Genomic DNA, 27,574 nt, shown 5'->3' with positions numbered 1-27,574 from the left:
ATTCTGCCAGCGCTATTATCTACTGTCAAAGTTAGCAAATGGTGTTTACAGCTATCATACCCACGAACAGCAGTGGTAATAACTATTGTGAGGCATAGGAGAAATCTTTGTGTATCTGATAAATGACTGCACAAACTCTCTGATTAAAGTAGCTGAAGGTCAGTCTAGACATAGCAATGACAACCACATCTTTTTCATTTGTGCTTGCCCCACAAACATGCTATTTCTGTAATTTCTTTCATTGAAAGGGGCATATGGGTGAGGGGAGTTGAGTCTTCTTCCTCACCACCACTTTCCATCTGGTTGCCTGAGCACCTTCCCTCCCTCTGACAAGCTCCAAAATAGAAAATGAGTTAGATAAAAAGGGCTTGGCTGATGGAATACATCAGATGGGGGAAATATGTCATCCTCCAGCTGCTGCTGGTCTTCAGCTCCATTCAGTCCCAGCCAGCATCACCAATGGCCAGATATGATGGGAGCTGTAGTATACCATAACATGAGGGCCATAGTTTCCCCATCCTTAGATACACTCCATGGGCAGCAGGCCCTTGACAGAACATCTGCTTTGCATGCAGACTGCCCCAGGTTCAAGCCAGTAGGGCTGGGAGAGACTTCTGGCCTGAAACCCCAGAGAGCTTCTGCTCTGAACTGCTGACCCAAAGGAGGGATCATGGGAGTGGTTGGTCCAAGGATACCAAAGGAGGATGTCCAAAACACCAGATTGATGAATTCCAGCACTTTATTAAAGGAAAGGTGTAGACTTAGAGCAAATCAGCCTGCCAGGTCTCCCAGCCTTTACAGACATGGGGATGGACACAACAGCAAGGAGATGACTTGTCTGCACCCAAGCAAACATCCATACACTCATATGGATTGTGGTTGAGTTATGTGCAGTTTATACAGCTGTTTATTTATTTTATTTATCATTATTTCTTATTGAAATTGTATAGTGCTCCATACCCACAGGTCTCATAAAATCACAATATTAAAATGCTTAATGTTTGAATGAAGATTCATCCATGATTCCCTTCCATGCCAGACAGTCCTTTAGGAAGACCATACTTCCTGTGATCATACTAAAGTATTTCAGAATACAGAAGACATCATACTCTCCTTTCAAACTACCAACATAATTTCATCCTGTTACTCTAATAGTCGATACCAAACAAGCATTGGTCATACACAAGACTCACATTCCAGGCATATGCAGCTGTTGTTCTAGAAGTTAACCTCTGGTAATTGTTCAAATGTAATAATAATAATATTTTTTATTTATACAGTGGTGCCTCGCAAGACGAAATTAATCCGTTCTGTGAGGCTCTTCGTATAGCGGTTTTTTCATCTTGCGAAGCAAGCCCACTGACAGCTTAGCGGATTAGCGCTATTAGTGGTTTAGCGGCTTTTAGCGATCAGCTGTTAAGCGGCTTATCAGCGGATCAGCTGATAAGCGGCTTAGCGGCTTAGGAAAAGGGGGGGAAAGGGGGAAAAACCCGCAGGAACTCGCAAGACGTTTTCGTCTTGCGAAGCAAGCCCATAGGGAAATTCGTTTTGCGAAGCGCCTCCAAAACGGAAAACCCTTTCGTCTAGCGGGTTTTCTGTCTTGCGAGGCGTTCGTCTTGCGGGGCACCACTGTACCCCGCCCTCCCCAGCCAAGGCTGGGCTCAGGGCGGCTAACAAGCAATAATAAAAACAAGTTGAATGAATACAATTTAAAAACAAAATTAAAATACAACATTAAAATACTGAAACATTAAAATATTAAAATGTAGCCTCATCGCAGGAGGAGAAAGGAAAAGAAAAAAGAAAGATGGGGAGGGAATCAAATTAGCTCCAAACCAAAGGCCAGGCGGAACAACTCTGTCTTACAGGCCCTGCGGAAAGAAGTCAGATCCTGCAGGGCGCTGGTCTCATGAGGCAGAGCGTTCCACCAGGCCGGAGCCAGAGTTGAAAAGGCCCTGGCTCTGGTTGAAGCCAATCTGACTTCCTTAGGGCCCGGGACCTCTAGGGTGTTGCTATTTATGGACCTTGAGGCTCTCCGTGGGGCATACCAGGAGAGGCGGTCCCGTAGGTACGAGGGTCCTAGGCCATGAAGGGCTTTAAAGGTCAAAACCAGCACCTTAAATCTGACCCTGTACTCCACCGGGAGCCAGTGCAGCTTGAAAAGCACTGGGTGAATATGCTCCCATGGCAGAGACCCCGTGAGGAGCCTCGCTGCAGCATTCTGCACCCACCGGAGTTTCTGGGACAGCTTCAAGGGCAGCCCCGCATAGAGCGAATTATAGTAGTCAAGCCTGGAGGTGACCGTCACATGGATCACTGTGGCCAATGTAGTCTAATAGCTATGAAAGACAGTAAAAAAGCATCTAGTTTATTCTCTAAGCCAGGGGATAGAATAAAAGATTTATCTAGCACCAGCAGGGGAGTTGAAGACATCCAGATGTTGCTTTGAGACAATTTCAATACTCAGCTCTGTAAGATCAGCAATTAATTCTATGGCTTCCATAAGAAGTACAGGTCTGCTGCATAAGAACTTTGGTCTAACATATGTGGTATACTTGATTTATTATTTTTTATAGGGCCAAGAAACAAAATTGTGTATTAAAAAGATATTGTAAAAGTGAAGGATAACCTTTGTAGTGGAGAGATTGGTGTTGCTGAGGCTGGGGTCACTAATACTGGATCATCATTAAAAGTTATAATCTGAAACTGTTTAGAACATCTGTGGAAAATGTCTGTCTAGTATTTCCCCTCCCCCTCCCCAATTACAATCATATGCCATATTTTGCCACCCTTTTTGCTAGTAGGTACTGGAGGTTTGCCTGCTTATTATAATTAATAAATAAATATATTAGTATCACACACCTCTCTTTTATCAGAAGCTCCACAGCTTAATTGGAGACTGGCACAAAGCTCACCAAGGCATTGGTGTGGAATCTATTTTCAGTTCCTAGCTAAGCCTTGTAAGGTGTACAAAAACAATGCAGAAAAAAATGCATTTTTTTCTCATGAGTCAGTAACCACTACCAGGCACAACTTATCTAGAATTAGGGGAAACGTTGAAAGCAGTGTGTGAAACTTCCAACAGGGATCACTGAGTATCTATGTAATTAGTTGTGTTTATTTTATATTACAGACATCTCCTTTGCTATTCTATTTTTAAAATTCCATTTATATCTCCCACCTTTCTTCCATCAGCCCATGTGGTTCTCAAGGAGTCATCTATCTTGTCATTGATGAGACCTTAATCAAGATAGTAGTCTCTCATATCATATGGCTGGATATCAATATGGATTAGGATTGTTTGAAGATAATGTACGAGACCAAGATGTCTTTACATTCTGATGGTTCAACATGGTGTAGGGAACAGAATGCTGTATTGGTACTGTACACGGGGGCCCAGATTTAAATTCCAACACAATAATTTTATGTGTTATTCCTTAGCACCCCTTTCTCCCTTCAATTTTTTATGAAAGTAATATATGCAGTTCAGGTATTGTGTGTGTGTGTGTGTGGAGATACAGTAGGTTAGGCTGGCTGTGTTTCTGTTACAGTAAAAGGAACAAAGATTGACCGATTTATTATGACACAAGTTTTCCATCACATGCATCATGAAGTTTCATCTCGTCTCTCTCTCTATCTCACACACTCACGTGGAGGGCTAACAAAAGTAAAGAAAATGTGGCAAATCAAAGAAACTTTAAGCAAATGAACCGCAGTGATAATTCACCACGGCAGTAATTGGTGATAAAGGCAATCATTCTAGGGCTGCTAGGTTAATGAGCACCAGTCGCATAGCAGGAAAGCATTGTCTCTATCATGCCTAAACAGATCGGCTCAAACTCCTCGATAAGTCCCAATTCAGCACTTTCAACTTGTGAAATATCTTTTTGTAGCTGGAATATCCAGGTCGGGAGTGGGGTGTTCTGGCAGAGGGACCCTGTTGAATTCCCACCTGTGCAGTGAAGCACCAGGGAAGGTCTGAAGAGAGGTCTGAGCCTTGACAGACGCTGCCCCCTCCCCCTTTCCCTCCCCCTACTTCTTAATCCACTCCTTTCTTGTGACTCATCTCCCTTTCACAAACCCTTCTCTCTCCCCTCCTGCCTGCCTGCCTTCCATCCGGGCACTCACTTCCGCCAGGCTTTTCCTTTCGGCGCTCACCCAAGTCTTCTTCGAACCGCTTCCGGGCCCCATCCCTCGTTCACCCTCAGCCACGAGTGAGGGCATCGGCGCGCCTTGGCGGCTTCAGCGTGCCAAGAGGCTTGCGCGTGCGCACACAGGAGACCCCTGTGCGCGCGAGAGAGACGGGAGGGTGTGTGTGGTGGGGGGAAGTGTTGAGTTTACGTCCCGCCGTCTCCTTCCTTCGATTCCCCGGCCCGTCTGCCGTCAGGGCGCGCGTAAGGGAGGGGGAGGAGGAGGGGTGGGTGGGTAAACGAGCGCGTGCGCAGAAAGCCGCCAGTCGCGCGCCGAGTGCCCTGACAGGAGCAGAGCAAGGCGGCGACCAAAAAAAAAAAAAAAAGGGGGTGGGGGGTGGGAAAGAGACTAGGCGGGGCGGGCGCCTCCCTTCATCCCGCCATGAGTGCCTGAGGGAAGAGAGAGAGAGAGAGGCAAGGGAAGAGAGGCGGCATGGAGAACCAGGGAGCCGGCGGTGAGGAACCGCCGGGTAAGATGAACCCGAGGCGGGGCGGTGTCGGAGGCGGCGGCTGGCGCGCCCCTGAGGATGAGGCTAAGAACAAGCCCAAGCTGGTGAGTGAGGAGGTGGGGGGGGGGGCGCAGGGCTGACCGGGGCTTAAAGCGTTGCGGGGGGTGGAGGGTGTTATGCGGTCGAGGGGGCAAGCTCGCAGCACACCCGGCCTGGCCTGACCCGGCCTTTTTAAAAACGGAGGGCGGGTGGGATGGGGGTTAGGGGTTAAGGTGTGTGTGTGTGGGGGGGCGCTTCAGGCGAGAGTTTTTAAAAACCCTAGAAGCTCGCGGGGGGCACCGTTGCTTCTGTTTCGTCAGCCGCCTCGCTCGAGGGCCTCTAGGCGACGTGCAGTAAAACAACAACAAACAAACAAACAAACAAACCCCAGTTTCAGTAATGATAAACGACCAATGGGTTCCGACTAGGGGGGGAAATCCTGCGAAGCTGGATTAAAAGACGCCGTGAAATAGCACCACTTCTCTGGTTCCTGCTGCTAAAGGGGCAGTTACTGGGGTGGGGTGGGAAGTTTGCAATCTGCTGTGCATGTGTGTGAAAGTGGAGGGGATAATACATTGACTAGGTTTGCTTAGGGGTGGAGCATATTTCACAGGCCCTGCTCCTGTGACATCCTGCACAGAGGCTTGGGTTGCCCGCTGTCTCTAGAGGCTCTGCTCTTGTGCCCTACAGGGGTTTTGAGGCGAGGCAGCAATGGGCTGGTTAAGGCTCTTGTGGCATGGAGGTGGACTGGGTTTTCCTTTTGGCTTTTATGGATCAAGTGACTGTTAAAGGCACAGCTGCTGGGGTTGTTTGAAGTGTTGGTAATCCTTGAGGTGGCCAGAAGAGTGCCTTTAATAGGTTTCCTTAATAGCTATGTGTGTTTGGGGTGAGGTGGGAAATTAAGGGTCAGCTGCTTTACTTATCTCATCTCTTGTGCTTTTCACTGAGGCTTGACTTTACTATTTTGTTTGTTTTTGTTCATTGTTACCTGGTTCTTCCTCCTACACATTTTCATAACAGGTCACATAGAATCATGGAATTGTAGAGTTCGAAGGTATCCCGAAGGTCATCTAGTCCAACACTCTGCAATGCAGGAATCCTGCCCACAGCTGTCTCTGGGTGGCCTCAAACCACCAACCTTCTGGTTAACAACAGGCAGATGCACTATGGTTGAAGGATAGTTGTGAGTGGCATGGCTTGGTAGGATTTGAACTTTGATCTCCCTGGTGCCAAATCAACATGCCTAACTCCTATACCAGGCTTCCTCAAATTCGGCCCTCCAGATGTTTTTGGCCTACAACTCCCATGATCCCTAGCTAGCAGGACTAGTGGTCAGGGATGATGGGAATCGTAGTTTGAAAACATCTGAAGGGCCGAGTTTGAGGAAGCCTGTCCTATACCATCCTGACTCTAAATTCTTTCACCTGTGGCTTTTCACAGAAGATTGGTTATCAACTGCAGTGACTTGCCATGTTATTAGGACTTTCCACAGAAGTTTGAGATGCAGAAAGCAGCAGGTGATGCTTTTCATGGTACAGAGATGGATACTCTAATTTGCTCCTTGTCGCAGGCCAGACTACTGTTAGGAGCAGCTTTAAGTACTGTTTGAAAAGTTGGCGCCCTTTGAAGGCAGAAAGAGGGAGAGTGCCTGAGCTTGTTATTTTTTTTTAGAGAACCTAGGTAGGCTCTTAAATGTTGACAACTTTTACTGGCCTAGTTCCTTTGACTTGAACAGCACCACAATAAAACACACACAAAGTGTTAGTGTTGTGTTAGTACTTGAGTGCTGGACTCAAATGCCCACTCATCCATAATAATAATAATAATAATAATAATAATAATTTATTATTTATACCCTGCCCATCTGGCTGGGCCTCCCCAGCCGCTCTGGGCGGCTTCCAAAAAATATTAAAATACTGTAATACATCAAACATTAAAAGCTTCCCTAAACAGGGCTGCCTTCAGATGTCTTCTAAAAGTCTGGTGGTAGTTGTTCTCTTTGACTTCTGGTGGGAGGGCATTCCACAGGGAGGGCGCCACTACCGAGAAGGCCCTCTGCCTGGTTCCCTGTAACTTGGCCTCTCGCAGTGAGGGAACCGCCAGAAGGCCCTCGGTGCTGGACCTCAGTGTCCGGGTAGAACGATGGGGGTGGAGACACTCCTGGGTGAAGCTCACTGGGTGTAATTGGGCTAGTCACTAGCCTAAGTCTAACCTACCTCACAGGGTTCTTGTGGGCATTAAATGTGGAGGGGTAGAACTATGCACACAACCTTGAGTTCCTTGGAGAAAAGGTGGAATATAAAGTCAGCAAATAAACAGATGAAATACAGTGGTACCTTGGGTTACAGATGCTTCAGGATACAGACGCTTCAGTTTACAGACTCCACTAACCCAGAAATAGTACCTCGGGTTAAGAACGTTCCTTCAGGATGAGAACAGAAATCGTGCGCCGGCGCTGGGAGGCCCCATTAGCTAAAGGTTAAGAACAGTTTCAGGTTAAGAACGGACCTCCAGATCGAATTAGGTTCTTAACCTGAGGTACCACTGTAAATTAAACAGGCAGAAAAACAAACAAGTGGTGGTGTGGCATTATTTGAAACTGACAAATACTTTTGTAGCATGAACTACAGTGGTACCTTGGGTTAAGTACTTAATTCGTTCCGGAGGTCTGTTCTTAACCTGAAACTGTTCTTAACCTGAAGCACCACTTTAGGTAATGGGGGCTCCTGCTGCTGCCACGCCGCCGGAGCACGATTTCTGTTCTCATCCTGAAGCAAAGTTCTTAACCTGAAGCACTATTTCTGGGTTAGCGGGGTCTGCAACCTGAAGCATATGTAACCCAAGGTACCACTGTACAGGATTAAATTACTCCATTGCTCTTCGTATCAGTAGTAGAAAAATCCTCACTTGCTACATTTCTGCATTCTAGACTACTGTTAAAAACACATGAAGAAAGCCAGTAAAAAGTTGCTTCCCCTGGGCCTTCAGATAATTAAATAAATGAAGAAGGAGGAGGAGGATAGGTGTGGGCCACAGGCAGCAAGATATGGTTGGTAGTAGATACTCAACAGATAAACCTTTCACTGCCCCCAATATGCAGTGATTGGAAATCACTTCATTTCATATCGGACATCTGTTGCTTCCCTGACTAGTATGTAGCTGTTGATGGCACTGGAGCCCTACTGTGAAAAAGAAGACAGCAACCATATCCAAAGAGTTGTCCATTTCTTTTGGTCTTAGCAATGTTCTAAATCTTGAAGAACCATCTGACAAGACTGGTTTCATATTTTCTCTTATTTGCATCTCCAGACTTGGAAGAGCCACATCTGTTAGGTTTCTACTGGTTCACAACTACCACATATACTTTGCCAGGGAGTGGGGTGGCACCCTTGTTCTCAGGTAGTGTGGTGTTGGCTTGGTGTCAAGTTATTCTGAGGTGGATGGGGTATCCCATCTCTTTTGGAATGTTCTGGGGTTATGGTGGTTTTGGTTTTTCTATAGTGGATTATGATGGAATTATGCAGTGAAGCAATGAGCGACTTTTGAAACAAGCAAGACTTGCCCTTCACTGGCTGGTTTGGAGTCAGACTTCTGGTTCCCCTATGTATGGAGAAATGCCAAGTGGAGCCAGTCAAAGGTTGCAGTTGGTAGTGTGAGGCTGGCATGGTGTCTGCGTGGTGACATTCCATTGAATGATGCCTTGTAGTATTTACTTTGGGCTATTTTACACTGAATCAAACTCTTGTTCACATAATCTTCGATAGTCCATTCTGAGAGCAGTTCTTATAAAGATATTATCCATATTGCTATCCAAAATCTTATTAGTGGAAGATACCTGGGCTTGAACATAGGATATTCTTTACATGTTTCATTGTTTAAAGTGTAAATTTAGTTTAATGGTGTTTCATATGTCACATTTTCTTCCTTCTGGTTCATCATTGACACGTTCCAAGCCATGGTTTATTATGCATATGGACACTGTTCATAATTTGCTATTTTCATGGATTTTTGCCAGGAATTCTATAGTTGGGTATCAGATGTGGCATATGAAGCAACTCTTAGAAGAGATACTAATAAATGTGGGAGGAACCCTTGACTATTTTCTCCTTCCAGCAGAAATGAATAGTAAATTAGCTTCTCTTAGCCTTGATTAAGACTCGCAGCATAATCTTATGCAGAGATACACGTAATTTTGCATAGGATTGTGCTGACAAATGGAGCTGATTTAGAGATGGCAATTTTAAGTGTAGCTGGCCTGAAAAATATCCATGAGCAATACTGGACCTGGAATAGCTTCTGTGTTGACCCTTTAGCATTTAAGGATGGGGTGTGACAGAAAAATATAAAGCACTCTTACCTGGCTTTGACAATGGTATGCCATGTTTAACTATTTTTGTGTGTGTTTTGGGGCAGTGTTAGAAACTCAGATATATAAGCTAGGGTCCAAATGGCTCCTTAAGTCAAGGTTACAGAGAATATCTAGTTGCTATTTTTGGGCAAGACGGCTCTAAGGCCTTATTTTTCAAATGATCGACTGACTGTGATTGATTATCAGTTAAGCATCTGGCTAGTTCAGATGACAACCTCGAGCAAGGTAAAGAGCTTTGACAACTTTAAGAAGAAAAGTCACTTGATCCAGGGACAGTCCACATATATATTGGCCTGTTTCTACCACTTTTTCTTAATGGTAACATGGACCATTCGTAATGTAAGAATATTCTTCACAACTGTGAGCAAGGCAGTAGGGTGGGTAAGTGAAGACAAGCAACAATTAACTATAACATTGTTCACTGCTCCTGCTCAGGCTGCACAAAAAATATTGGTTTCTGAAATTTAATCTGGTTGTGCAGATAAAATCTAAGTGAGCGAATTCTGGAAGATGTGGTATTAGTGTGTGAAAACAGTCAAGATCCAGTGATCCCCAGGCATGCACCTCTAGATTGTGGAGATGTCAGGTATCTTCACTTGGTCGCAAGTGGCAAATAGCCAGGTGCAAAATGCACCTGGTGCCTGACTAATTTTGAACACTGGTTTGGGGACACCATGTTTTGGCACTAAACTCAGAACAAGCCCAACAGTGTCTGTATGCTGGTGCTAAGGATGTGCAAGGCTTGGGATCTAAGGGACCCAATCGTGATTTTCACTTTGTGAGTAATGTTTTGGTTTTTTGGATGTGGTATATTACCCACGTATACAGCTGCCTCTTCCTGCAATTGACTACAACTAACAGTAACCACCTGTGGGTCAACAATTGTAACAGGAAATCTTCTGTAGCTGTGTTTTTAACAATATGATTCAATTTTCAAAAATGAGTGATGCTATTTGCATCAGAAAAATGTGATACAAAGCTTGTTTGCATTCAGGTCTAATCTAAGCCAGTTTTGGATATACCGTATTTTTCGCTCCATAGGGCGCACCTGACCATAGGGCGCACCTAGTTTTTAGAGGAGGAAAATACGGAAAAAAATATTCTGAATAAAATGTTGCACTAAACTATTTAAAGCAGCAAAGCGGGCAGCTCCTGTCCACTTTGCTGCTTTAAATCGAGCCTCAGAGGAGGGTAGGAAGGGGAACCATGGCTTATCTAAGTCCAGTTAATAATGCTGAGCCAGACTTATGGCCATCGAGATTAGCCTGGCCGTCTCAGTGGAAATCTGGGGAGGCTGGGGTGGACTTTCAGTGGTCAAAGTGTGGTTGTGTCTTCCTGCCCGGCATCTATTTCCTGCCGTCTTTCCCCCCTGCACCCCCGCACTCTGCTTCGAGGGAAGGAAGCGGAGCCATGGATCCTCTGCTCACAACTGCAGTGGATTCCCTCCACTTTGAAGCAGGAAAGTGGGAGAGGAGCTGCTTACCCTCCCACTTTGCTGCTTCAAAGCAATCACGGAGGAGGGAATCTGCTGCAGCTGTCAGCAGCGGAGGATCCATGGTCCCCTTCCTTCCCTCCTCCGTAGTTGCTTTGAAGCAGGAAAGTGGGAGAGGAGCTGCTTACACGAGTGTAAGCTGCTCCCCTCCCACATTGCCGCTTCAAAGGGAGCCCGGGAGGAGGGAATCTGCTGCAGCTTCCCCCACCTCCCGCAGAAGCCGCACGCTCTTTAAAGGGGCTGTGCGGCTTCTCCTGGCTTTTCTGGGCGGTGGGGGGATTCCCCCACCACGTAGAAAAGCCCGCAGAAGCCGTGCAGCCTTTAAAGAGGGCGCCGCTCTTGGGGGCTTTTCCCCAAGGAGGGAGAAGGGACTGATGCGGCCAGTCAGTCCCTTCTCCCTCCTGGGGAAAAGCCCGCAAGAGCGCACGAAGCTTGTGTGCGGCTCTTGGGGGCTTTTCCCGCCTGCCTCCCCCCTGCATTCGCTCCATAGGACGCACACACATTTTCCCTTGCTATTTAGGAGGGGGGAAGTGCGTCCTATGGTGCGAAAAATACGGTAATATTTTTCCTCCCCATATGCCACAGAACAACACTCTCTTAGGAAAATGAATGGTTTTGGGTATCATTCTCATTTAAAGTCCTGTTGAGGAAAACATGTCCTGCTGTTATGGATGTGTGTTACATCCTTTGGACTTATACTGATCCTATTGGTCTGGAAGACAGAATTTTGATCAAAGTTACCAAAGTTATGCACTGTTCTTCTGTAACTGGTGGGGAGGCATGTGCAGCGTGGTACTCCACTGGTCACATGTGGGAAATGGCCACGCTTCTAAGGTGCGTAAGCAAGTGGCAAATTGCATGAAAGTGTGCCAGACTATTTTCATTACCCACCTAAACATTCAGGCGCCTCTCACTTCTTTCATACTCAAATTTGTAAGAAGATTCTGCACACCTAAGCTCAGTGAAACTGACTTAATCACATCTACAGTTGTGACTGTTCTGTATTGCTTATGTAGCTCTTCTTATAAAACCTACTTGGGAAGAATGATTGTAGCCTTGCACGCTGTGCTACCCTACATATTTTAGTTGCTATATGCTGCTTTTCTGTATGTTATGTAACAAAAAAGTATAGATATAATGAACTATCTTTTGAGCTTCAAGTTAGCAACAAGGATGCTTTACAGTTATATTAATAATATGGTAACAGTTATTTGCTGGTAAAAGCTTATAGTGTTGAGGACTTATATAATTGAACTGATAGAGCAGTTTCTGCAGGAACAGTTATGTCACTCCACTTTAAGGATGATTTCTTTCCTTGATAAGAAGGGAGCCTAGCCCCAGCCCATGCCATGTTGCACTGTTGTGGGGTTGTGGTAGCAACCACCATTTATCATTCAGGATGAAACTGACCAGACCATAATCTGTCTGGTCAGTGTTAAAATAACGTCCTAGAGCAGTTCTGAAAGTATCAAGCATGTGGAGGGCATATAGAGCAGTCTCTTGGGCTGTTTTGTTTTGCCTTGTTTTAAAGTGTTTAGAATTAATATTTTGAGCAGGTTCTAAACTTGTACAGCTTTTCAAATCTGAAATCTCAAACATCTTATTTCCTTAAGAAACCAAAGTAAAATTCAGTTTAGGTACTATTTTATTCAGAACATAGTCCAAATGACTATATCTCTGAAGATAAAGTTTGTTCAGTTTATTTTTGGCCTTGTAACTGAAGAAGTTGTCCTGGCAACTGCCTTGCACATAATTTACAGGGTTGAAAACCTGCCAAATTTAACTTTCTAAATTCTGGACCCACTTTGTTGTCTTCACTTTGATCGATCAGTCACTCTGCCCACAAATATAACTTATTGGTAAAGATAAAGGGACCCCTGACCATTAGGTCAAGACGTGGACAACTCTGGAGTTGCGGCGCTCATCTTGCTTAACTGGCCGAGGGAGCCGGCGTACAGCTTCCGGATCATGTGGCCAGCATGACTAAGCCGCTTGTGGCGAACCAGAGCAGCGCACGGAAACGCCGTTTACCTTCCCGCCGGAGCAGTACCTGACAATACAGTGGTACCTCGGGTTAAGAACTTAATTCGTTCTGGAGGTCTGTTCCTAACCTGAAACTGTTCTTAACCTGAAGCACCACTTTAGCTACTGCTACCGCTGCGCTGCCACACAATTTCTGTTCTCATCCTGAAGCAAAGTTCTTAACTCGAGGTAATATTTCTGGGTTAGCGGAGTCTGTAACCTGAATCGTATGTAACCCGAGGTACCACTGTACAGTGGTACCTCTTGTTATGTACTTAATCCGTTCTGGAGGTCTGTTCGTAATTGGAAACCGCTTGTAACATGAGACGCACTTTCGCTAATGATGCCTCCTGCTGCTGCCACGCCGCTGGAGTGCGACTTCCGCATGCATCCTGGGGCAAAATTTGCAACAAGGGGCATCTACTTCCGGATTAGCAGAGCGCATAACCCGAAGCATTCGTAAAGGGGATGGTATGTAACATGAGGTACCACTGTAGTTAGCTTTCCCGAACGCTGAAAACCCGGAGGTAAATGCTTCCGTTTTTGAACTTTTTTTGGAAGCCGAATGTCCCATGTGGCTTCCGCTTGCGTGCAGGAACCTCTTGCAACCAATTGGAAGCCGTGCCTCGGTGGTCGAACTTTTCAGAAGCTGAATGGGTTTCCAGAATGGATTACGTTCGACAACTGAGGTTTGACTGTATTGTCTTTCTTGGGATAGTTTGTGATTTGTTACAGCACAGTACTATACTATGTAACAATATGATTTGTGTTAACCTAATGTGACTGTCATTTAACTGCTGATAATTCCTGAAATTATACATTGACTGCGGGATAAATTTGTTTAAAATGGAAAGCAAAGCAAAATACTTTTTTCTAAATCTGAGATTCCAAATAATTCTGCTCCAGCACAGGAAATGCAGCACAGGAAATGCAGCAATGTGTTTAGTACTACATACCATGCATGCCAGTGAGTTGGATTATGCATAAGAGGTTTCCTAGAGAAAAAGACTCAAGTTATCATGGCCTTATTGTTAGGAAGGTGTTTATATATTGTGACCTAAATATTCTAGGTACATTGTTTTTGCTTTTTGCTTTAAATTTTGCTGTGAACTTCATGTGTGCAGGCAGAACTGTATGTTGTGGTGAAATGTAGACCTTCATTGTTTCAGTTCTGTAAGTTGTGACAGGTCAAGTCAAGTAAGTATGTAAAATTGGATATGAATATTATTTAGTGAAATACTGATTGCAGTCAATTCACAATTGACAAAAAGGTGAGCTTATGGAGGCTAGCAGTATTTTTAGGTATTTTGACTCTCTCTTCTTAATATGTCTGGGGCTTCAAAACTACAGGTGGTGTTAATGTGTACAGTTAGTGGGATATGACTGGCCATGCTAGATCTGAAGTTGGACAGACATTTTTCTATTTTTCTCTAGTAGTGTGTGGCTTTGCTATCTTCTTTGAAACATCAGAACCTATTTGTCCTACAGGGACCCTGAATTCTATCTCTAGTAACTTGTGGTTTGGTTTGTATAGGTTAACTGTGCAAGAAGGACAGATGACACAATGGATTGACTTGGATTATTTTTTATTTCTTCTCATTACAAACCATGTGACAAAGCCAGAGTCGTTGGATGTTGTGCTACTGTAGTACTGTATTTTTTGCCCTATAAGACACACTTTTCCCCTCCTAAAAAGTAAGGGGAAATGTGTGTGTGTCTTATGGAGCAAATGCAGGTGGGAGGCTCTGCTCAGCGCTCCCTTTAAAGAGCCGTGTGAAGCGTGTGTGCGGGTCTTTGGGGCTTTTCCCCAAGGAGGGAGATGGGCTGCCCTTTTCCCTCCTTGGGGAAAAGCCCCAAAGACCCGCACACACGCTTCACACGGCTCTTTAAAGGGAGCGCAGCTCTTGGGGGAGCCTTAGCCACGGACAGCCTCTCGTGGGCAGGGGACGAAGGCTCCTCTTGCCTGGGAGAGGCTGCGCGCAGCTAAGCCAGAAGCCAGGACAGCCAGTGGGATTGCTGTGCTCCGATCCCGCTGGCTGTTCTAGCTTCTGGCTTAGCCGCGCGAAGCCTCCGCAGGGCACGGGGAGCCTTCATCCCTGTGCCCTGCAGAGGCTTCGCAGGGCTATCCAAAACCAGAACAGCTAGAGGGAGTGCTGTGCAGTGCTTCCTCCAGCTGTTCTAGCTTCTGGATTAGCCACGCGAAGCCTCCGCAGGGCAGCGGGGAGCCTTCATCCCGCTGCCCTGTGGAGGCCTCGTGCGGCTATCCCTGGCTTTTGCGGGAGATGGGGGAAGGGACAGAGGGAGGAAAGCCAGTAGGCTTGCTTTTGCTGAAGCCAGGAGGGCAAGAGGGATCGGTGCGCACCAATCCCGCTTGCTCTCCTGGCTTCAGGGATAGCCCTGCAAAGTCTCCTGAGTGAAGATGGAGGAGCGCTCCCTCTTAGCTCAGGATGCTTTGCGTTGTTTTCTTATTTCTTGTTTTCCTCCCCTAAAAACTAGGTGCTTCTTATCGTCTGGTGCGTCTAATAGAGCAAAAAATACGGTAATACATAGTGTTATAAACCTATGCTACAGTTGTCATAACGGAATGTCTACAAACTTTTTTTTTTTGCAATGAAATTTATTATTATTATGATTCATAGAATTTATAGAGCTGGAAGGGACCACTAGGATCATCTGGTCCAACCCCCTGCTGGGCTTGAACCCACAACCCTGAGATTAGGAATCTCAAGCTCTACCAACTGAGCTATCCCAGTATTCAATTGATTTCCATACTGCCTTATATTTTAAAGGGGGGAAAATATCAAAGTGTTTTAAAGCACATTAAAACATCAAATAAAACAATCCTGAATACAACAAATTCAAGCTTCAAGGAAAATATTTCAGATCCTCCTTGTAGTGACAATTGGCTTTCCCTTTATTTATTTATTTATTTATTTATTTGCCTACTTAATTTATATAGCTGCCCCATAACAGAAGTACTCTAGGAGGCTAGTACGGTGTTGTGGTTAGAGTGTCAGACTAGGACCTGAGAGATCAGGGTTCAAATCCCCCCTCAGTCATAAAGCTCATTGGGCCAGTCACCGCCTCTCAATCTATCTCACAGGGTTGTTGTAGGGATAAGGAGGAGGGTGAACTGTGTACTCCTTGGAGAAAGATATAGGATATAATGCAATGAATAAGCTTCTACTTACTTGCTTATGAAAACTGGAGGTGCCAGGCAGATGGAGTTGTCAGATGCCAACCTGGCATCCAGAGATCTCCATGTGGTCGCAATTGGACCCATGACATTTAAAAAACATGCTGCATCTAATAGATAATTTCTAAGACTGGTAATATGGGTTAATACTGCTTTCCATCTAGATCAGAGGTTCCCAAACTTGTTTGGTCTACCACCCCATTTTCAGAAAAAATATATTCAGTGCCTCTCTGGAAATCTACCTTCTTTAAGCAAACAAAGATGCAGTGACAAATCTGTGTTCTTTTATGTATCTATATTTCTACCTACATCCTACAACATAGTACATAAAGATGTTGTTATAAGTAAGACACAGCGGTAAGTGTCATTACACAACTGTTGAAACATGTACAAACAATTTTTCAAAACTGGCCGAGGAGGTGGACTAGGCTCCCAGATTAAAAACCCACGTGGCGGACTAGAGTGAAGCCTGCTGGCTCAGTCGATCTGCCCAGTGTTAGGGCTTGTGCCGCTGCCGCCTGTCATTGGCCCAACAGGCAGGTAAGCTGTGAGCCACTTCCTGGGCCTGGGTGAAGCTGAAAAGGGTATACTGAAGCCCAGGTATACCCCTTTTGTCCAGCATGACCACTGGATCCAGGGGAGATCTGGCAGTAAGCGTCATTTCACAACAGATGAAACACGTACTGTACAAATGGTTTTTCACAATTTTCTTATGCTTCCACTGCCCCTTTTCAGCACCCCCTCCCCAGTTACACCTGAGGCTACTACCACCCCCTGGATCATTCCAGCACCCCCCAGGGGCCAGTATCGCCCACTTTGGGAAACACATCTGGATGTAAATGGTAGAAGTCTAATGTGCGAACCCTTCCTGCATTGCAAATGTTAATGAAGAATAATAATTAATGATGGTAGTGAATTACTTCCTTTTCTCTGGCCTCAATCTTCCATCATTCAGCTTTGATGGATATGGTCAGACCTTAAGATTCTTTTCCTGGTTAGCTACCATCTGTTCTGACCTTGTCAGTGTATATGTGAAATTATATATATATTTCCCTAATGTGCATTAGTTTACATTTATATTGAACTTCATTTTACATTTTAAACAGTTTGGTGATAGTACTTCGGCTTCATAGGTAAGCATGTGTAAGAATGGGCTGTATTTAGCCCATTAGTTTCTCTTGGAATTGCTTAAAAGTTACTGAATGTCTTGATGCACATATGAATGTCATTTGAATGACATGTTTCTGTATTATTATTATTTATAAAATTTATATACAACCCTATACCCATAGATCTCAAGGTAGTTCATGACATAAAACCACAATATAAAAAAACTGAAAATATATAACAAAAACAACCCAATAATTTCCCCTTAAAAAAATATTCCAGTAAACTTCTGGAACTATGGATGGTGCACATATCAGAAAAAAACTAAAGTACACAACAATTGGCTTATTGTACTCAACTGAAGGCAGAAATCTCTATAAACAGAGTAAGAGATAGTCGTTCAGAACAGTTTGCAGAACTCCACCAGCCTTGGATCCTTGTTACTTCTCTAACTGGTGGTAAATTAAACCAATGAACAATAATTTAAGTACAGCTGTAGCATAGGAAAATAGTGAGTTTTATGCAGACTTCACTGAGCAAAGTATAAATATATGTTGATACTATGCTGTCAGTAATGAATTCATGAGAGTTGGCTTCCATGTTGGCACAAATTATGACCAAATTCTTCCATATATTGTTGGTTCTGTTTGCTGTAGCTGACAGTAGCTAGACAACATATTGGAACAACCACAACAAACATTTCAGAATATAAATAAGTTTAAGTGTCCATTGGAATGAATGCTTACTATGGCTGTTTTTTCAGTTTAATAAAAGCATTTTCAGAATGTTTTTATGTGTGTGTAGATTCCATCAAGGGACACGGGTGGCGCTGTGGGTAAAAGCCTCAGCGCCTAGGGCTTGCCGATCGGAAGGTCGGCGGTTCGAATCTCCGCGGCGGGGTGCGCTCCCGCTGCTCGGTCCCAGCGCCTGCCAACCTAGCAGTTCGAAAGCACCCCCGGGTGCAAGTAGATAAATAGGGACCGCTTACTGGCGGGAAGGTAAATGGCGTTTCCGTGTGCTGCGCTGGCTCGCCAGATGCAGCTTTGTCACACTGGCCACGTGACCTGGAAGTGTCTCCGGACAGCGCTGGCCCCCGGCCTCTTGAGTGAGATGGGTGCACCAACCCCAGAGTCTGTCAAGACTGGCCCGTACGGGCAGGGGTACCTTTACCTTTACCTAGATTCCATCAAAGCATATAAAAAATATTTGCCTGTAACAATTTTGAACACAAACCAACATGTGTCTATATTGTAGAAGGTTACTTAATCTGAGTCATTTTGAGAGTTGCAGAGACTGAAACACGGGAAATTGCAGATTTTTCAGTATGGATAGTAATTTATGTCAAGAGGCTCTTTGTGTGGATTTGGTGCCTCCCCACCCAAATGGCTCCACAAACCACACCAAGTTTACCAACTTTACAAAGAAACATAGGCAGCAAATACTTTCAGAGCATGTCAGGTCCCAGACTTTCTATATAGTACACTCATATGCATGCACATTCAGAAGTATGTATTATTGAATTCAGTGAGACTTCAAGGTAAGTGTAGGATTATAGTCTTAAACGATCATGTAAGAGTCATAAATGGGAACAGCAAAGAATCTTGGGGCTGCAGTCTTATATTTTAGTATTCCTGAAATAGGGTTTTTCTTTAGTTTGGAACCATATCAATTAGCATGAAAGTGATCAGGAGTTCGTTTCATGCCATGAAAACGAACCTCAAAATTACAGGATGAGTGAAGGAATTAGGCTGCCTTTTAAACAAGGCAGGACTGGATTAGGCCTGCCAGCCAGATCTTTATTTTCCCTTACTCCCAAGGGCTTGGTTTGACAAGTGGGCAGTGCCAGCTACCTGTCTGGCACCTCATGTCACAGTAATGTCAGGCTGTCCATTTTTGATCACATGGTTTGAAATCATACCTTGCAGGTAAAGGGACAGCCTTTAAGGGTTGCCAACTTTGCTTAACATAGAGTTTGCCTTAAAAAAATAATAATTGGTTTTTAAACAAATACACATACAATGACCATTAAACACTTATCCAGCAGTGTTTCTAATAGTGTTTGTTCTACCCATTGTCTCTACAAATACACTTGCATATTCAACATTCAAACACATTACTTAATGTATCCTCTCCACTGAGAATATTGAGCGATTGGTATAACAACGTTTTGATTTGGGTCATTAACATCATTTGCATTTTTCACAGCTGCTATCTATTGGGTCAGCATTTTCACTGACATCCATCATAAGTCTAGGGTCTCTTTCCTCGTTAGTTACTACAAGTTCAGATCTTATAAACATATATATGCATTAGTTTACATATGCTAACACTGAATCGTACTTGCCATTTTAATATTTGCCTCTTCCTTCCTTTTTTGATTTCCTTGTTGTTCAAAGGTCCAGTGACTTCCATTGGCAATTTCCTGCTTCTAATGCACGTAAATACCTTGTCATTGTTGGACTTTTTGTTTTTAGTGATGTGCTCCTCAAATTGTTTTTTTTCTTATTTCCTGCTTGTGTTTCTTTTGCCAGAGTTTGTGTTCCTTTTCCTCCTTATTTGAACAAGATTTCTGTTTTCTGAAGGAAATCTTGTTTCTATTGGCTTTATTGATACTGTTCATTGAACATGTTGGCATTCTCTTGACTGGTGGTGCCTTTTCTGAATTTCTACTCTTGTGGTATTGAATTACCCCCTAGGATTCTGAAAACAGCTATTATGTTGTGGAGGATGACTGAAGCCAGTGGGCTGGTTTTGTGTGTGAAAGTATTCTTACATGGGATTGTATTTTAGCATGTGATCTCCTATCTGCATTCTGAAGTGATATTGTCCAAGGAAGAGGTCATATGCTTTTTGTGAAGCTTTAGGTTTGGCTTAGAAGCTTTGGAAATCCTATGTTTGGATCAAATGGACGAATCCTTTCTTTTGGGACCCTGTGAGTTCTAGCATATCTGCTAGCAAGGGACAGATTTTCGTCCTCTACAGTAGATGGACACTGGGCATACTTTTTAGACAACTGATCACTACAAGTACTTATATTTCCCAGGAGTTGGGTCTACAGTCACATCTGGCATATGGAAATGTTTTGAATTTTAGAACGTGCTGTTTGTGAATGGTAACAAAACTTTAACTTAGTGTATATTCGGACAACTATCATATTGTTTTGTGTTCTCCAGTTCTTTGAGTAGTGAGAAGTTCCATGGGCAGCACTACTTGGATTATTTATACACAAGTAGAACATAGGGGTAGTCAAGTAGCATATCTGCTATTGTATACTACATTTTTGGAGAGTTTTGCATTCCACCCCCAGGGCATTCTGACTCTGCCCCCCAAATGGTTTTATGAAACACACACACACCTTACACTCACCCCCTTTCCTTAGCTTCCACATTATCTTGGCCTCTTCCATTCAAAATGCTCAAATATCTCTAGCTATGTTCTGATCATTAGCTTTCCTTTAGAACATCTGCTAGTCATTCTAGTCACCTAACAAGCAACTTGCCTCACAAGTATGGCCAGAGCATGCATTATTTATTTATTTATTTAAATTTATATATCACACCCTTCCTCCTGGAAAACTCCAGAGCAGCATCCACATAAGTAATAAAAATATACCCAAATTATGTGTCTGAATAGGCCCATCCAACCAGAAAAGATTTCAGCAGGCAGCTAAAGGAGAACAGTCTTATCTGTCTTATTTGATGTTCTCATCATCAAAATGATAATTTGGGTGTTTCTTTCAATTGTAGCATCTGCATGTGATGAGGTTATCCTCATGTGAATAGACTTGTTGGTGGTTGGTAGTAGTACAAAATAGTGTACTGTTACACATATGCAAAATAAGTTTAAAATAACACAATAATTCTTAATTGTCTTTCTGTGAAATTAAGCACCTCAAAATGTACAAATCTATTATTACTTACTTAATTTATATGCTAAGATCATTTCCAAGTGTAATTTCTACTTTTAAATTTTCTAAATTCTACTTTTAAATTAGGACTTTGAAACATGCATGGAACCATCTCTGCTATAAGAACATTAGTGTTAGATGCAACTAAATGCATAGCATTGTGTGCTGCTCTGTAGGTGGTGTAACATTTGGATGATTGCTGCCTCAGGTGGAAGATGTCAGGGGACAGCAACATTTTCTCCTAGGTCTTGAGTTTGGATGTTTTTGAAATTAGACTCTTTATATGTTCTTGCCTTCTGTGTGAGATACATCTAACGTGGGCCCAGTAATTTGTTTATTAGAGCGAATGTGCCTTGCTGTATACCTAGGAAAACAACAGGCATCACTTCAAACTAGTTACAAACCTATGCTTCAGCTAGAAGGTTTAATTAGACCATTTGCTGTCCTGCCAGTTACATGCTTAGTGGTTAAGCAAAGTATACTCTCTTGGTGCTTTGTATACCATTGTGTGCTCCCACTTTCTTGTCCTTGTGGTTTTCCTCTTCTTTAGAAGCTGTGGGTGTGGTTGCTCAGAAATGCTGCCCTAATCTTCCTGCTCTTGCACTTTCCTCATCAAATGTTTCACTGTTGTTAGTTCTGTGGAGACTCCTAGTGGTCAGTTGAAGTTAATTCCATGTGGTAGAGCTGCTTGCCACTGAATTTAATACGTATGTTAAACTAAGCTTTTTTAAAATTATTTTTTAAATGAAGCTGTTGTATACTTGGATGGGTTTACTGGTGCTGTAGCTTTAATAGTATTTTTAGTAGATTCATTTTATAATAGTTGCAAGCTATGTACTGTACTACAGAACTGAACGCAGTACAGGACGCAGGTGGCGCTGTGGGTTAAAGCCTCAGCGCCTAGGACTTGCCGATCGAAAGGTCGGCGGTTCGAATCCCTGCGGCGGGGTGCGCTCCCGCTGCTCGGTCCCAGCGCCTGCCAACCTAGCAGTTCGAAAGCACCTCCGGGTGCAAGTAGATAAATAGGGACCGCTTACCAGCGGGAAGGTAAACGGCATTTCCGTGTGCGGCTCTGGCTCGCCAGAGCAGCGATGTCACGCTGGCCACGTGACCCGGAAGTGTCTCCGGACAGCGCTGGCCCCCGGCCTCTTGAGTGAGATGGGCGCACAACCCCAGAGTCTGTCAAGACTGGCCCGTACGGGCAGGGGTACCTTTACCTTTACCTTTATGTACTGTACTTCATGCACGCTACAGAATTTGAAATTTAGCAAAGCATTTTCTTTAAATAATAATGGAGAGCCAGAAGGACAATGTAAACTTGAACATAGTCTTCCTTTTCTCCTCTGCTTCCACCAGAGAGTTCAAAATTGGGGTGTGGGTATGAAGGGGATGGCTGGCTTGTGAAAAGCGCTGTGTGAGACACAGAGAAGGGAATATCTTCCAGGATAAGAGGCTAGGAGAAGAAACGGAAGCTCCCAGGTGAGAGCTGGGAGGATCCACCCTCTTCTGTGTGAGACAAGGGTTAAGATCTACTTTTGAGAGAGGGATTTGTATTTTTCTTTCTCTTTCCCTTTCCTTTTTTATTTTTATTTATAATAGGTTTTTTTTAATTGTACAGTGGTACCTCTACTCATGTTCACCTTCAGTTCTGTATCCTTTGGGATATGTGCGCAGAAGCGGCGGCACCGGATATGCACACCTTGGGATCCGACTGGAGCTCCAGAACGGATCCCATGTGCAACCGGAGGTACCAGTGTATTGTATGATGAAAAGTTTCAATAAAAATATGCCAAAATTGGGGTGCAGGTGATTTTTGTGTGGCGGTTTTTAGAGTTTTTTTTCAAATTGGACAGTGTTGAAATAATGCAGTTGCTTTTTGGTTATTAAGGATGTACTCTTTACAGCAGCCTTTCTCATCATCCCTAGTTAGCAGGGCCAGTGGTCAGGAATGATGTGAGGTGTAGTCCAACAACATCTGGGGACCCAAGGTCTGGCTACCTTAGAGAAATGAATTACAATAGGCAAACTATTCCTGCCCATATAAATATTCAGTTTTCTGAATAGTTTGGGATCATACGTTTTTCAGAAACTTTGTAGTCTTGTCAGTAAGATGAATTTTAGTCCCAAGTTCCTCATATCAATTCTGCCATTACAGGAAGATTAGAGTTCAGACTTTTAATGGAGCTAAACATCAGTAAAAGATATACTTCAGGGACACTAACTGCAATAATTGACTGGTAACAGCTTGACATGTATACTTTCACATGGTATCATTGATTGAACACTAAAGACTTGTTTTGTCATTGGATAAGTTATTTGGTCATTGTTAAAAATAAGGAAACACAAGTTGTAATAGCTTTGGTCCTTGTTTGCAATAGACCTAAAAGTGAAGTATCTATATTTTTACACTTTAAATTAGTGTATAAAGCACATTAAAAGCAGTTGCTTAAATGAACAACATCTCCAACATAATTTACTTGGCAGTAACAAGCAAAATTTAGTGAAATGTGTCTATTGGTGAGTACACTTAGGATAATTAGAATACAGCATGAGTTCCATAGTTAGATCTAAACTGTTATATGAAAAAGTAGTGTTGAGTGTATGTGTATGTAATGAATTTTGAGTTCAGGGCTATAATGTGGGAGAGAAGAATCTAATTCCAAAATGTGTCAATCCTTATATACTTTAGTATACCCCACGAAGGACCTTAAGGTCCATAAATAGCAACACCCTAGAGGTCTCGGGCCCTAAGGAAGTCAGATTAGCCTCAACCAGAGCCAGGGCCTTTTCAACACTGGCTCTGGCCCGGTGGAACACTCTGTCTCATGAGACCAGGGCCCTGCAGGATCTGATTTCTTTCTGCAGGGCCTAAGACAGAGCTGTTCTGCCTGGTCTTTGGCTTGGAATAAATTTGATTCCCTCCCCCTCTTTCTTTTTTCCTTTCTCCTCCTGTGATAGAATTCCTATTTGGGGACTTCCCTGGCTTTTTTCTGGCCCATGTAGGACCAGTTTGGATAGTTAGCCCCCCCAAAAGTTTTTGATTTGAGTTTCCATTGAAATGAGGCTGCATTTTAATGTATTTTACTCTTGTTTTTTAAGTTGTATCTCAATCAATTTGTTTTTATATCGGGTGTTAGCTGCCCTGAGCCCGGTGTTGGCTGGGCAGGGCGGGGTATAAATAAAATTTATTATTATGTAGTGGTACTTCGGGTTACTTGCGCTTCAGGTTACATACGCTTCAGGTTACATACGTTTCAGGTTACAGACTCCGCTAACCCAGAAATAGTACCTTGGGTTAAGAACTTTGCTTCAGGATGAGAACAGAAATCATGCTCCGGTGGCGCGGCAGCAGCGGGAGCCCGCATTAGCTAAAGTGGTGTTTCAGGTTAAGAACAGTATCAGCTTAAGAACAGACCTCCAGAACGAATTAAGTACTCTGGTTCACCAGAAGCGGCTTAGTCATGCTGGCCACATGACCCAGAAGCTGTACGCTGGCTCCCTCAGCCAATAAAGCGAGATGAGCACTGCAACCCCAGAGTCGGCCACGACTGGACCTAATGGTCAGGGGTCCCTTTAGCTTTACCACTGTATTAAGATAATGTCCGTGTTTCTATTAGCACTATAAGGGGACAATAACTTGATCCACAGTTGCCTTGAGCCATTTTATTTCTGTGATAAATCATTGGAAGTGAGTGCTACATCATATTTTGAGGGACTGTATGTTTGGTATGTCCTGTATTAAGTAAAGTGTGTAAGATGCTGCTCATGCCTCACAAGCTGATTTTCTCTTAAGGCAAATCTCTGGGCCATTCTTCAAACAATAAAATAAGGTTTTACCAGGAAATGAAAGCCTTCTGATGAGGATAGGAAAAGCTTCACACAGCTCATAATATCATCTTCTTTCTCACTGTCAACCAACCCAGCCAGAAAGCTCCTTAGACAAACCTATAACAAGGACTGGCTAGAAGATTGTCCTTGTCTTTGTCACTTGTAATATATTTAGAATATCATATAGTTCAGAGGTTTTCTTCAAACTTTTTGAACAAAGCTTTGTTTGGTGACTAAAAAGGTGTGAACCACAGTGCTGCCTAAGCAGTTTATTTATTTAGTCAAAGACTGTCCTGTATTGTGTATAAATATTTTGCTGTGTGTTCAGTCCAATGTAATGTTGTATTAGATGCTATTTATTTTTCTCTGTTAACACCCAACACCCAATTTCTCTTTGTTTTGACAATGATACAGTAATGTCAAAACGAGGTTCAAGTGATATGATATACTAGTAACATACAGTCAATATAAAATTTGGTAGTGCTGGCTTTAAATGCATTATACCTGGTATGAAAGCATTTTGTGAGAAAATAATGAAAAAAGCTTTAGAAACAAGTAAAAAACAAGCTTTGGGAACTTCATGTTAATTTCAAAAGGTATGTTGGGTAATATGCTGTTTTCTTTTCTTCTTTTTTTAAAAAATTAACTAGAATCTTCAGATAAAAACTTTGGCAGATGATATGGTAAGAGTCTTATGTGCTGGGTTTGTGTCTCTTTCTAGTGCATGCTGCTTCTGCTGCATAAGAGTAATTATGACCAGTGGGACATGAATATTGTGAAGTGTTCCACCATGTAAGGAAAGACTGAGGAAGCTGTTTTCCTTTACATGTTGGACTCCTGACTCCCATCAGCTCCAGTCAGCATTACCAGTGTCTAGGGATTAAGGGGGTTGTGTTCCAGCAACACCTGAAGGGCCATAGGTTCACTGTTCTTGCTATAAGGGAACAAACTTTGGAAAAGCTATCTCTTGCCTATTTGGTTTTAAATAACTACTTTCCCTGATACTTTCCTCCTTTTAATCCTTTCAACCCTGATGCTGTCAAAGACTTTTAGATGTAGATACTGTCTCTCTCATTAGTAATATGACATGTGGCACCCTGTTTAACACTTCAGTGGTGGCTAATCATTTTGGCAAGTGCATTACAAGTCAAGTCCAGAGTTTGAGGTAGCATTTACCTCTCTATCCCTTGATGTGGTATTTGCATCTAACTTATAGCCTCCTAAGGTGCCTGTAGTCTTGCCTGACTGTAGCCTTTCTGTTGGTATATGAGCTCTATAGCTCCTATCAAAATGTGCCACAAACCCCTGCTGTCTATATCACTCATGATATATTTGCCACAGGTAACGTCCATTGTAATGAATACTTAATAAGTGTTATTAAAGTATGCTAAAGAACACATCCATTATAATGGATATTACAAATTATTGTATTCTTTGAAGAAATAGACTACCACTGTAATTTTGCATTTTATGTGAATGGAGAACAAGGGTGGAAAGCATTTCCTGTAGAGCTCCAATATTACCCATCTCTCACATAACTGGGTTGCATCCAGTTAATTCATTTTAAGCAAAACTTTGTCCCATGCTTCCTGTAAGACCATCCAGTAGGAGAAGTAGTGGCTGTTGAATATGCAAGCTTGCATGCAGTACTTGCACAGAGAAGAAATCTACTAAACCATTTTACTGACAATTCTGTGCTGCTTAACGTTCCCTTCAGCTAATGCTTGTAAAAGATCTTGAAGCAATATAACAGCTAACTTGTTTGTCTGATGAATTCTAAAAAAGAGACTGTACTTAAACCTAGAGTGACTTTTAAGATGTTTTGATCCAAGCCTATCATGAACATAATTAAGTAATCCATGGCTCTGTCATTTTGGATATATCCAGTTCAGCCGTCCTCTGGTTTGTAGTTGAGAACTGGATATTACCTGAAGACTTTGAATGCTTACCTATATAGATAGAGCTGTATACATTACAAATCTGTGAACACAAGCATAGAGTTTAGTTTTGGAAACTCATCCTTACATGGTGATTTCTAGCATGAAAGGCTGCGGGGAAAATACGGTTCAAAAAGGATGGGTAATATCTTCTGAAATCCCAGTCAGATCCAGATTTTCCCGATTAGTAGCAAAATACTTTTATACAAAATGAGCATATTTTCTCCACTTGTCTGACTTAACAGATTTAGATTTCACTTTTTCTTAAACCAAATTCTGAGCTATTTTGAGCTATCTTGGTTGAGAATTTTGAGACTCAGAACTTAAAAGACTACACATTGCCCTGTTTCTAGGCAAGTGATGCTATGCACCACATTATTTGGACTAAAATTGCATCTGATTTAAATAGACAAATTGTACATTATATTCTGTAGAGAAATATTGCATTTTAAAGGGGAGTACACCCCATGATTAGGCAAAACAAAGCTCTGAAGTACAGTCTCAGAATTGTATCTGTATGGCTTAATTATCTTCAGCACGATTATTAATTTTAGCATGCAAAGTGGAAGTAAATGATTTTCTCTTATATGTTACCCCTAATAGAAAGTATTTGTGTTCTTTCTGCAGCGTGACAGAATAACCAGTTTTAGGAAATCGGGCGTCAAAAAGGAGAAACTTCTCATTCAGCACCCCATTGACTCCCAGGCTTCTATAAATGAATTGCCAGTGGCTCAGCCACTATTTGATGAACGTTCAATGAATTTATCAGAAAAAGAAGTTATGGATTTGTTTGAAAAAATGATGGTAAGCTTTTTGCTTGACAAGCATGTGTTTGTATTGTGAACAATACATAAAATTAGACTTCTGTGTTATCAGTTGTCGTAACTCTGTTATTGAGCTTCTGAGCAAAACGGTTAATCCTTGCTCCAAGACCAATGCAGACACAAATTAAATAGTGAATGAGAAGGAGATAGATTAGTGTGTGAATATTCCAACATGCATTTTAATTTGATTGTCTTGGATAGAGGACTAGAAGGC

General features: G+C 42.9%; 1 protein-coding gene and 1 long non-coding RNA gene across 3 annotated transcripts in view; one reads left to right on the top strand and one right to left on the bottom strand.

Annotated features, from left to right (window-relative positions):
- LOC307208103 overlaps positions 1 to 4,458 on the bottom strand; it is a 44,056-nt gene extending 39,598 nt beyond the window's left edge. Inside the window, exon 1 of one of the 2 annotated variants that reach the window (XR_013834972.1) lies at positions 4,129 to 4,458. This is a non-coding gene — a long non-coding RNA (uncharacterized lncRNA). The remainder of the gene's footprint in view (positions 1 to 4,128) is intronic. The other variant, XR_013834973.1, reaches the window with a different exon arrangement.
- An 89-nt stretch (positions 4,459 to 4,547) lies between these two features.
- The window catches only part of DIAPH2 (diaphanous related formin 2), a 358,680-nt gene continuing 335,653 nt past the window's right edge, over positions 4,548 to 27,574 (top strand). The window contains exons 1-3 of the mRNA XM_079962400.1: positions 4,548 to 4,743; positions 25,250 to 25,282; positions 27,164 to 27,340. Coding sequence (XP_079818526.1) covers positions 4,624 to 4,743; positions 25,250 to 25,282; positions 27,164 to 27,340 — 330 coding nt within the window. The 5' untranslated portion in view covers positions 4,548 to 4,623. The remainder of the gene's footprint in view (positions 4,744 to 25,249; positions 25,283 to 27,163; positions 27,341 to 27,574) is intronic.

Source organism: Podarcis cretensis, assembly GCF_951804945.1.
Source record: "Podarcis cretensis genome assembly, chromosome: Z".
Classification (NCBI taxonomy): Eukaryota; Metazoa; Chordata; class Lepidosauria; order Squamata; family Lacertidae; genus Podarcis; species Podarcis cretensis.
The sequence above is the reverse complement of the archived record's forward strand: the minus strand, read 5'-3'. Positions and strand labels throughout refer to the sequence as shown.